Source organism: Bos indicus, chromosome 10, assembly GCF_029378745.1.
Source record: "Bos indicus isolate NIAB-ARS_2022 breed Sahiwal x Tharparkar chromosome 10, NIAB-ARS_B.indTharparkar_mat_pri_1.0, whole genome shotgun sequence".
In the NCBI taxonomy this organism is placed as follows: Eukaryota; Metazoa; Chordata; class Mammalia; order Artiodactyla; family Bovidae; genus Bos; species Bos indicus.
In genome coordinates, this window is record NC_091769.1 from 43,751,459 (window position 1) to 43,763,876 (window position 12,418).

Sequence of the window (12,418 nt, forward strand, 5' to 3'; positions counted from 1 at the left end):
AGGTACACCTGTGTCCCCTCCCTCCCGAGCCTCCCTCCCATCTCCCTTCCCATCCCACCCTTCTAGATTGTCACAGAGCCCCTGTTTGTGTTCCCTGAGTCACACAGCGAATTCACATTGGCCATCTACTTTACATATGATACTGTAAATTTCCATGTTACTCTCTCCATACATCTCCCTTTCTCCCTCCTTTCCTCCCCCCATGTCCATAGATCTGTTCTCTACGTCTGTTTCTCCACTGCTGCCCTGCAAATAAATTCATCAGTACCATCTTTCTATATTCCATATATATGTATCAGTATACGATGTTTATATTTCTCTTTCTGACTTACTTTACCCTTATAACAGGCTCTAGATTCATCCACCTCATTAGAACTGACTCAAATGTGTTCCTTTTTATGGCTGTGTGGTATTCCATTATAATATGTACCACAGCTTATATGTCAATGGACATCCAGGTTGCTTCCATGTTCTAGCTATTGTAAATAGTGCTGCAGTGAATACTGAAGTACATGTGTCTTTTTCACTTTTGGTTTCCTCAGGGTATATGCCTAGGAGTTGGATTGCTGGGTCATATGGTGCTTTTATTCCTAGCTTTTTAAGGAATTTCCATACCATCTTCCATAGTGGCTATATCAGTTTACATTCCCACCAGCAATGTAAGAGTGTTCCCTTTTCTCCACACCCTCTCCGGCATTTATGGTTTGTAGACTTTTTGATGATGGCCATTCCAACTGGTGTGAGGTGGTGAATACATTTATTTTTTTAAACCATCTCAACAAAAGGTACAAAAAGAGTGAGTTTAAATTGAAAGTCAACATGGAGTTACTGCGTACAGGTTTGAATGCATTTTTATGTTTCCCACGGGATACACTTATAAATGTTTTAGATTTATAGAAATATACTTAACATGCCAAAGAAATCTACTTCTTGTTTTATATCACTTTTGCCTATAAATTTTAAGATGATTGTTTTATTAGAAGAGGACAGTGAATCCCTGGCCGAGCTGATAGAACCTTACTGCCTATCTGTTGCTTGCTTGGTTCTGACAAAAAGACAGAGGTACCCAGCACACTTCCGAGGATCTGGTCTAAGGAATACTCAACATACACGTCTCTCCCTTCCCTCCACCCTGTATTTTCCTCATTAAATTTATTTTGTTACAGGAAAACTTAGGAGACAAATTACTTTTAATTTCTCACTAATTTTCATACATGAGAACTAAAAGATCTCAGTTATTTGTTATGTCCTTGAATTTATAAGACCGCAAATTGTGCTTTGCAGATCATATGTTTCCTGTGATTACCAGAAGGTAGGACAGAATAGCAGTTCCACACAGAAGCCTGGATTCAAACTCTGGCTTTGCCTTTTAAAATCGGAATGACTTTATAACCTTTTTGTGCAGGAAGATATGTGAATCCTGAAGATTAACTGAAAAAGTGGCTGGAAAGGGCTTAGAACCGTAGCTGGCATGCAGTAGGTGCTCAGTATATTTTTAATAAAAGGTGTGAAATACAGGTTTTCAAATTTAATTCTTTGAATTATTTATTTTATTATTTATTAATTCTTAATAAAACTGTCAGGCTCATAGGAGAAACTTAAAATATTGGGATATATATTGTGTGTGTGTTAGTCACTCATTCATGTCTGACTCTTTGCAATCCCGTGGACTGTACCCACTGGGCTCCTCTGTCCACAGAATTCTCCAGGCAAGAATACTGGAATGGGTAGCCATTCCCTTCTCCAGGGGCATCTTCCTAGCCAGGGGATCGAACCCAGGTCTCCTGCATTGCAGGTAGATTCTTTCCCATGTGAGCCACCAGGGAAGCCAATATATTTGCTAATCATTAATCTTCTGATTCTTTTTTTCCATCAAAAAAACCTTCTAAAAACATCTGAGCGTAGAAAATGGGGCAAGGCTGTGGAGGCAGGCTCCCAGGAGCTGGGCCTGCCAAGCTTAGTGGGGGTGAGGTGATGATCTAGTCTAAGAAAATGGTGGAGGGAGGCCTGGTGGACAGGCAGAGGGCTGGTGAGGAAGCTGGAAGGCCAGGAAGGTCAAGAAGGAAGAGGTAACTTAGGTAGGCAGACAGGACCATGGCTGGATCTGCAACATAAACCAGAAAAGTTCAAAAAATGGCAAAGTCAGAGTCAAACAGAAGTGAAATGAAATGACAACTTCACTGGTGATGTCAACTATATTTTGTGAATTCTGCTTGGGTTTTCTGGGTAACCTTACTCTGAGATAGTTCTTACTTTAAGACAGGGACCCAGTTTCAGGTTAGGATAAAACTGCTGTGAGAACACCTCAGTACAATGGTTTTTTTGCTTTGAGATGTCTTTTGGGATGAATTAGACATGCTGTTGACAAAACCTAGAGGGTCTCTGATAATCTGGGTTCACTGATGGTAGCCATTTTATACCAACTTCTCTTCCAAGATTAGAAATTGATCCTGAAGGTCAGTGTGATAATATTAGAAAGCCTAGGATGTAACAGGCAATGTATTACTCTTTTGACACGTTGTTCTGCTCTGGTGTCACAAAAGCAGCATTAGTTTTGACCTTTTAATATTATCCTTTTTTTTTTTGCTTTGTAAAAGGACTCAAAACAATCTGTTTCTATTTACCACAATTTAATGAAAAACTCAATCAAGCCAGTCATTTGGCATCATGTATGTAAAACCTAGCAGCAGTCAGAAGTAAATCAAAGCAGTAATTTTTAATTATATTACATTGGTATTACTGATGTTCAAAATCATCTTTCAGTTATTTATAATAGAAAGAGAAGCAACTTATAGTAAATATATGGACATAAATACTATAAAATTTATATTAATTGCTTTACCTCGTTGTCTTTGACTTTAATATTTTAAAAATAAGATAAATGTAACTTTTAATATTTTATCAAAAGGTTTAACATAAGATTTAAGGATAGGCTGAGTAGGGACATTTATCCACAGGCTGAAGTTTTAGAGTAGTCTACTCTACATACATAAGAAATGAAGAAAACCGACCTCCTTACTGACTTTTGGCTAGTCACTGCCTAGAATGGTGTTTCCCAAACTTGTGTTGAAGCAAAAAGAACTTCTACAACCTAAATGTCCATCAATAGATGAATGAATAAAGCAAATGAGATATATATGCATTTGTGTGTGTGTGTGTGTGTATATATACACACACATACACATATATGTCATCATCAACTCTGTTGCTCTGCGTTTAAAGCATCTCAAGCAATTAGTTCTGTAGTTAAAATGCAGAAGATCCAGGGAGAGCATACAATGGAATATTATTCAGTAACCTCAGATACAATTGTTTATATGTGATAAATCTCAGTTGCAAGTGGCAGAAAACCAATACAAATGAGCTAAAGCAGAAAGAAGGGGGAAGTTTGTTGATTGACACAACTGGAGAGGCAGGAGTGGGTAGCTGGCCTTGGTTATGAAGGCCAGGGGTTCAAACAGTTTTTTCCAAATTCTCTGTTTCTTCCTGCTGTATCTCTGTGGGTTGCCTTATTTTCTTCTACTAATATAGGAGGAAGAGGAAGAGGCAGGGATACAGACAGCCCCTGTCTTTTCTTCTAGATGCAACAAGTCAGAGGAAAGCAAGGCTTTTCTGTCCCTGATTCTATTATCTATATATGGTATCTATAAACCTCAGAAGAGGATTCTCACTGGATGGGCTCATGTCATATGCTCATTCTTTGAATTATCAATTGGCCAGAGGGGTAGGGTGTGACGGCTTGCCAAGCCCATGTTGACACGCTCTCCCACGTGGCCGGGTAAGGCAGAGCCCTGGATTGGCAGCCTCACAGAGTCACAAGGACTAGGCTGAGGCAAGAACTGATGGTGAGGAGAAGCACTTAACTAAGAAGAACACTGCTATTATGAGACCAAAATATAAAAATCACAAAACACTAAATTCCATGGTTACCATAAGCTCTTCTTTTCTTCTAAACAGATGGAATTATTAAATGAAACTATACAGTTCCTTCGGGGAAGGCAATGGCACCCCACTCCAGTACTCTTGCCTGGAAAATCCCATGGATGGAGGAGCCTGGTGGGCTGCAGTCCATGCGGTCGCTGAGGGTCGGACATGACTGAGTGACTTCACTTTCACTTTCCACTTTCAGGCATCGGAGAAGGAAATGGCAACCCACTCCAGTATTCTTGCCTGGAGAATCCTAGGGACGGCAGAGCCTGGTGGGCTGCCATCTATGGGGTCGCACAGAGTCGGACATGACTGAAGTGACTTAGCAGCAGCAGCATACAGTTCCTTACACTCTCAACCCAACCACATACTTTAAAAGAGACACCTGAAGTGAATGCAAAATCATATTTTGGCACCTTTTACCATCCTCCTTCCACTCATGACCCCTCGGGGCCAGGACTAGGGTGAGGGGAGTGAGGCATTTTGCTCAGGTGTGGAATTGAAAGGGATGCCAAAATCTCAGTAGTCAACATAAATAATATTTTAATGTGATATTTTTAAAAAATAAAAATGAATGCCAAAAAATCTATGATGAACAAAAGATCAAAATCTTAAAGACAGGATCAATACTACTGATTTTCCCTTTTGACTTAGGCTCCAATATGGCTCAGCACGGCACTGTCATTGATCAACATTTTAAAATGTTGATATTCTGCTCATTGTGAATTTTTGTGCATTCATCTTTGTTTTTTAAGATACTACCTTACAGGACTTTCCTGGTGGTCCAGTGGCTAAGGCTCTGTGCTCCCAACGCAGGGGGCCCAGATTTAATCCCTGGTCAGGGAACCAGATCACACATGTCACAGAGAAGAGTTCGCAGGCTGCAACTAAAGATCCCCCATTCCACAACTAAGACCTGGTACAGCCAAGTAAATAATTGCTTTTTTTTTTTTTATTTTAAAGAAACAAAGATATCACCTTATAATATTTTTATCCTGATTACTGAGTTTCTGGCACACCCTTATGTTTTTCACCCAAGGTGAGTGCCTTGTCTCATTCACGTCTTCTGCATCCACCTTACCAAAGGGGTAGGCAGTCATCAGTAAACCCTTCACTCAAGCTGAGTCAATCACATTCTTTCCCTAAACTTGAAAATGTGGCCTAAGAGACACAGAGACACTGGTCTGATGAGAGTGGACACCTGAAGTGAAAGTGATGCTGCATTGGAGCTGGGGGAGTCATGTTGGGCCTTGTGCAGGCCAAGGAAGCCCATTCAGGGACAGAAGCGGGCATGAGAGAATTAGGCATGTGCCATGTTGTATTATTTGTTCAAAATATTTTCTGCCATCTTCTACAAGGCCCTTCTCTGGCACCTCTCTATTGGAAGAGTGTATTTCCTACAGCACGGATGTCGATCTTGGCCACATGGTTTGTTTTAGCCAATGGAATGTAAGCAGAAGTGACATGCCATGCCTGAATGGAAACTTTAAGTGTCATTGAATGGATCTGCTTTGCTCCCTTCTCTCTGCCATAAGGCTGGCATGTTCCAAACATATATTTTCAGCCTAAGTTCAAGAAGTTGAACTTGAAGCTGTGCATCTGAAAAAAATGAGTCGTATCACTTATCATTTTAGCTTTGTAACTGAAAAACAAAAAACCTTTGTTTATACACAAATAAATCTTTGTCTAATGTTCTGCTCCTTGGGTTTAATTCAACTGACTATTCTCTCAGGACCCATTAGGATCTGGCTCACTCTTTGAGATCATCTTTAAGAACAGTCTTTATACTGCTGCTGCTGCTGCTAAGTCACTTCAGTCGTGTCCAACTCTGTGCGACCCCATAGATGGCAGCCCACCAGGCTCCCCCATCCCTGGGATTCTCCGGGCAAGAACACTGGAGTGGGTTGCCATTTCCTTCTCCGATGCATGAAAGTGAAAAGTGAAAGTGAAGTTGTTCAGTCGTGTCTGACCCTCAGCGACCCCATGGACTGCAGCCTACCAGGCTCCTCCGTCCATGGGATTTTCTAGGCAAGAGTACTGGAGTGAGGTGCCATTGCCTTCTCCGTCTTTACACTGCACCCTGTGCTCTTTAAGGAGCAAACAATGTATCTCAAGTTGGGGGATAGGATTTCTATGCAGTAATAGCTCAGAGCTTCCCTGGTGGCTCAGATGGTAAGGAATATTCCTGCAATGAGGGAGACCTGGCTTCAGTCCCTGGGTCAGGGAAGATCCCTTGGAGAAGGGAATGGCTACCCACTCCAGTATTCTTGCCTGGAGAATTACATGGACAGAGGAGCCTGGCGGGTTACAGTCCATGGCGTCGCAAAGAATGGGACACAACTTGATGACTAACACATAAACACATACACAACAACAGTTGACTAATGAGACAATAACTTCTGTTTTATGCAAAAACTTTCTATTTTGGCAAAATGAAATTACTAACTTACAAACATTATAATTATTTTTTCAAAATACTGTCATAAATACAGTTTTAGTTGCTTTACATTCTATGGGTGGGAAGCACAGAGAGGTTATAGATTTGCCTAAAGTTACCAGCAGGTAAGCGGAAAAATCAGCTCTGGAAGCCAGAACTTCATCTAGTTCTTTCTGTTTTTGCCTCAGTACAATGAGAAACAATTTATTCCTCTGTAACATTCTCCTTAATACTTGTAAGAATGTTTAAGTTGCTCACAGAATGTTCTCATTATACATGAAGTAAATTTTAAAAAATTTAAGAACATGGACGTATGTTACCCGTTGCATTTACCATAGGAACATCTAGGTTATTCTGTGTTTACTGCTGATGTATATATCTAACTGAACACCACTTTGCTGCTGCTGCTACTGCTGCTGCTAAGTCACTTCAGTTGTGTCCGACTCTGTGCGACCCCATAGACGGCGCCCACCAGGCTCCCCTGTCCCTGGGATTCTCCAGGCAAGAACACTGGAGTGGGTTGCCATTTCCTTTTCCAATGCATGAAAGTGAAAAGCGAAAGTGAAGTCGCTCAGTCGTGTCCAACTCTTAGCGACCCCATGGACTGCAGCCCACCAGGTTCCTCCGTCCATGGGATTTTCCAGGCAAGAGTACTGGAGTGGGGTGCCATTGCCTTTAGTTACATTAAATAACACATTTATCATGAAAATATTTGATGAGATGCCACCACACTACAAAGCAGGTATTTCTTTCCCAGAATGCCTTGAAGATGAATGCATAATAACTGATGGTTTATTTTAAAATGCTTAAATTACACATCTTTATTTAAGAAAAAGAAGCTAAGAGAGAAATAACATTTGAGACAAGACTGAGAATGAACAGTGATTAGGGTAGAAAGGAAAAGAAAATTCTTGCTCAATAGTAAAAACACGAAAGAATTTACAAATATATTACTGATTCATTGATTGATAAAATACATCAGAAATTCAAGAATAATGTTAGATTTAGAAATATGAATTGCTAAAATTATAAAGTAATAATAATGGTTACAATTGCCTATATTAAAGTACCTACAAAATTTTGTTTTGTGTGCACAGCATTTCTTTATACCAACCTAAGTTAGATAAGGAATAGAGTAAGTACTGACACTAAATAAAAAATGTCACCAGATATTTTTCCTACAAGGACACTTCCTTTATTATTATTTTTCATGGATTTTGAAGACCATAGATATCTGAAAAGTAAATCAATTTAGTCAATTGACAACTAATGAGTTTCAACCAGTTGTTTTTAAAAGTACTTAAAAGATAAACTTCAGCCATTTTGTCTTGTTTCCTGAGGGAAACACTTATTCACACAGTTTTATCACTGGAAATGACTAAATATTAATGAAAACTTTCAGATCTAGTGATAACCTGTGTTGATAACTAACTGTCCAACTTTGGGAGAACTACTTAGTATAGTTCTTTGCTCTCCTATATTCTGAAGGACTTAGGAATTCTGGCTCATGAGTTTTTTGTGATGATGGAAGATAGACTATATGAGAAAATCGAATGTTAACACATTAACTATCTTATTAAGCAGACATGGTGAGGGAATAATGTTTGTTGTTCATCTAACAGTTGATAAATGAATGTTAAAATCTGTCATCCTCCTGCCTTATATTTCTTGGCAGTTTAATCACTGTGATATTGGCAGAAAAAAAACTGTATTTACTATTTTGAAGAAATATACAAAAGATCAGAGAAGAAAATATTTTTAAATGAACCAATATTCCCTTCCTAGTCTACTTATGTCATGTCTTAAGGGCTTTACATTATTGTTTTTTAGCAAACATCCAAATGTCAACTCTATCTACACCACAGTGTCTACTCACAGCTTCCATTACTGATAAAACAAATGATTTAACATTTCTTTTTTTTAAAAATTTAAATCTATTTATTTTAATTGGAGGCTAATTACTTTACAATATTGTAGTGGTTTTGCCATACATTGACATAAATCTGCCACAGATGTACGTGTATTCCCCATCTTGAACCCCCCTCCTACCTCCCTCCCCATCCCATCCCTCTGGGTCATCCCAGTGCACCAGCCCTGAGCACCCTGTCTCATGCATTGAACCTGGACTGGCGATCCATTTCACATATGATAATATACATGTTTCAATGCCATTCTCCCAAATCATCCCACCCTCACCCTCTCCCACAGAGTCCAAAAGACTGTTCTACACTGTGTCTCTTTTGCTGTCTTGCATATAGGGTATCGTTACTATCTTTCTAAATTCCATATATATGCATTAGTAAATTGTATTGGTGTTTTTCTATCCAGCTTACTTCACTCTGTATAATAGGCTCCAGTTTCATCCACCTCATTAGAACTGATTCAAATGTATTCTTTTTAATGGCTGAGTAATATTCCATTGTGTATATGTACCACCACTTTCTTATCCATTTGTCTGCTGATGGACATCTAGGTTGCTTCCATGTCCTAGCTATTATAAACAGTGCTGTGATGAACGTTGGAGTACATGTGTCTCTTTCAATTCTGGTTTTGATTTAACATTTTAAATCTACATGGGGCTTGATGGAGATTTAAAGGCTGCCTTTGGTCTTAATGGATAAAGTATAGGTTCTTCTTCACAGAAAAATAATGCTGTAGTTTGACCATCCTAATTAGTGTATGCCTATAAGTCCTTTTTCCCAGACAGGGTGATTAATTTCTTAGCCCCAATGATATGGTAATTTGTAGGGCAATTCAACGTAGGCTATAGTTAGCAGTTTAGGAGTGAAATCATAACAGGAAGAAAAAATTGGCCATGAATTAAAGTTTTTAAAACTTTCAAAATTAAACATCATTTAAACAACTTAAATTGAAATGTTTAAAAAGTGGCATGTGCCTGGAGTGGGGCGGAGCTCAAATTTGTGCTGAGTTGTCTCCATCAGTACTAATACAGTTCAGTAGGCTATATGGGAGAACATAAATAACTGTAAATGTGGATCCCATTCAATCAATACTGAGTTGAGCTCCCTGACTGCTGAAAATGGTGATGCTTTATTTTTTCTTGCTTTAAATAAATTATCAATATTTCTCCCCTTAACCTGAGGGCCTTTCTCAAAGGCTAGCTTTTCTGGTCTCCAGGGAGTGCCAAGAAACCCTGAGTTGGGGGGCTGACAGCTGATGCCTGAAGACCATCTTTACTGCCCTGCCTCATTCTTGAGCTTGCAACTCAATGGTGTAAAGAAAACCTCCCTATAACAGTCCTGAACCCCTGCCTTGACCTTTGCACCCCCGACTAAGTGGATTTTTAAAAAAAGTAAAAGTCAGATTCATGTACATCTCAAGAGTGGTTCCCTTCTGCCTAATCAGTGTGGGCAACATTATAAAGATCTCTTTCCCCCTGAAGCTTATTTGTGTGTGTGTGTGTTGGGGAGCAATAGATAAACACAAAAGTAGCATGTTAATTAAAATATATAGCATGCCAGTTAGTGGTAAGTACTACTGGGAAAAAATAAAGCAGAGAGGGAACTAAAGGAATCAGAAAGGTCTCACTGCAACGGTGAGATCTGAGTAATGATCTGAAGGAGGCAAGAGAATGAACTATTAAGATACAGGGTATTTGGTCTGGAGCTGAAGGAATATCAGATGCATAGGCCCTGGGGTCAGGGGGGCCTGGTGTTTGTGGAGGAACAGCAAGAGGGACAGCTGGCTCAAGCAGAGGAAGTGGGAGGAAATAAGGTCGGTGAGGCCAAAGGAAACAGGTCATGTGAGGTCCTGGCGGACCTTCCTAAGGAATAAGAAACGTGGGGGCAACGGAAGGACTTTGAACAGGGGAGTGGCATGACCTAACAAGTGGTTAAAGGCCCTGTTCTTGAGGCTAGCTTTGGCAGCAGTACCACCAAAAGACATCAGAAAGATAAATTTGGTAACAGGTGTTTCAAAGTTTGCACAGACAACTACTGATAAAGGAAAACGGTTGCATTCTGGACAAACGGGTGCGTAGGTGGTCAATAGGAGGGGTTACCCTGAGAAACTGCAAGATGCACCTGCCTAGTTTTCAGGCCGCGACCGCGCAGAAACCTCCAGTCCTGCTCCTCCAGCCCACGTCCTCTCCGCGAGGGTCAGGGCCTCAGCCTCTGGCCGTGTTGCCATGGCGACTACAGGATTTTATTTTATTTTTTCTTACTTCTTTCACCCTACTCCCCACTCATACACCTCCTGAGCGCAAAGCACCCGGATCCGCGTCCTTCCAGCGCGGACGTTGGGTTTGGGCCAGTGCCTACTAATCAGTATTCCGCTCCCAGCGTGTTCCCCGCCCACGCCGCGACTCCAGGCGCCAGCCTATTCAGCAGCTCCGCACCCAGTGGTCCGCGCCACCCAACGGCCCCCACCTCCTCCCCGGGGATCACGGCCGGAGCCCCACACCGGCTCTGCCCTGGAGCGTCCCTGGCGGCCCTGAGAATAAGCCGCGGGTCGGCCCAGTAACGCATCGCTTTCCCACTCGCTGGTGGCGGCCCAGAGTTGCACGTCTGCGGCGGGGAGGGGGCGCCCTGCGTCTGGCTCGCAGGCAGAGTGCTCCGGGAGACCCGCTCTACACATCCCCGAAACAACTCTCTGGAGAGGTTCAACTCCCCTGTGAGCCGTTTAAGGTTCCCCTGCGCTTCCTGCAATGCACCAGACGGGGGAAGCAGATATCGGAGGCACCTGCATTGCGCCCCCGTTGGGATGCACTGTGCGGAAAAGAGAGGGGGGGGGGGGTGTCATCTGCTGCAAAACTGGAGGATCGGAGGCGCGGGGAGTTAGGGGTGGGTTTTCTTAGGACTTACCTTGTGCAGTTTCCACATGGCCCCTAGAGCCTTGACTTCGTGGCTGGAGTGTTTGCCCTCCTCCAAGCACTGGTAGCACACGGGCATCTTGCACTGCACGCAGTACATGCTGTGGTTCTCCAGCTCGTGGTCTGTGCAAGTGGAAACCTTTCGTGGGCTTAGCCGCCGGCTCACGCGGCCCTGCGCCGGGGGTACCAGGCGATGCTTGGCCAGAGGACCCCGGGGCGGGTGGCAGCGCAGGCGGCACGGGTCACAGTAGAAGACATCGCACTGTTCACACATGACGGTGGCTTCCTTGGGTGCCTTCTCGCAGAGCTGGCATTTAAGGGCAGCCGCTTTGCTCTGCTGGTAGCGGTCAATTACCCCTTCCAGGACGCGGTTCTTGGGGAAGCCGCGGAGCCCCCGGTCATCCAAGATGAGGCTGCGGTGGCACTGGGGGCAGGTGATACAGGAGTTGCGGGGCACAGAGGCCAAGGCCGGTGACAGGTGGGTGGCCGGTGGCGGCATAGCCGGGGGGAACACACGGACGCCGTTGGGGGACTTCTGGCATGGTGTAGTAGGGGCGCTGGCGAACCCCCCGTAGGAGCCATAGCCGCTGTCCGCCTCGCTGTACAGGCTCATCTTGTCCAGATCCAGATAGTCATAATCAGAGACTCCGGAGCCCGAGGCCCGTCGGCTCTGGGGGGACTCTGACTCCGGGGTCTGTACCAGGATGTTGCGGGCGCACGCCTGACATATATTGTGAGAGCAGGGTAAGATGATCGGCTCGCGATAGAAGGAGCCGCATACTGGGCATTTTAACTCTTCTTCCATCTCTTCCATGGGGACCCGGCTGGGAGCGAAGCAGCTGCGGCTGCAACGGGCGCCTGAGCTGACGAGGTGGCCGGCTGGCCTGTCGTGTCCAGCACCTTGGCCAGCAGTGGCGGCGGTGGTTTTGGCAGTGGCGCCTTCCCGCGTCGCTTAGGCGCCGACTCCCTGCGAGGCGCTCTCTCTGTGAGCCACCGAACCTCGGAGCCCAGAGCCAGCCTGGGACCGCCCCCTCCTCGCCCCCTAGTCCCGCCCCAGCCTGTAAACAGCGGCCGATTGGACGGAAAGCGAGAGAGCGAAGCTCTCATTGGCCATATGCCCCATCCTTCTCCTCTCCTCTGCAGGTCACAGGGGGTTTGGTGGAGGATTCTGAGGATGCGGGGAGTCTTCATGCCCGGCTGCATGATATCGGGAGGCTGCCGGC

The 12,418-nt window shown here is 43.7% G+C and overlaps 1 protein-coding gene across 12 annotated transcripts in view; it reads right to left on the bottom strand.

The window, feature by feature from the left end:
* The window catches only part of TRIM9 (tripartite motif containing 9), a 118,967-nt gene extending 106,763 nt beyond the window's left edge, over positions 1 to 12,204 (bottom strand). For 7 of the 12 annotated variants that reach the window (XM_070797407.1, XM_070797408.1, XM_070797404.1 and 4 more), the window contains exon 1: positions 11,188 to 12,203. In XM_070797407.1, coding sequence (XP_070653508.1) covers positions 11,188 to 12,009 — 822 coding nt within the window. In that variant the 5' untranslated portion in view covers positions 12,010 to 12,203. Of the gene's footprint in view, positions 1 to 11,187 lie in introns of all 12 variants that reach the window. The other 5 variants (XM_070797402.1, XM_070797399.1, XM_070797400.1 and 2 more) reach the window with 2 other exon arrangements.
* Between the last annotated feature and the right edge of the window lie 214 nt (positions 12,205 to 12,418).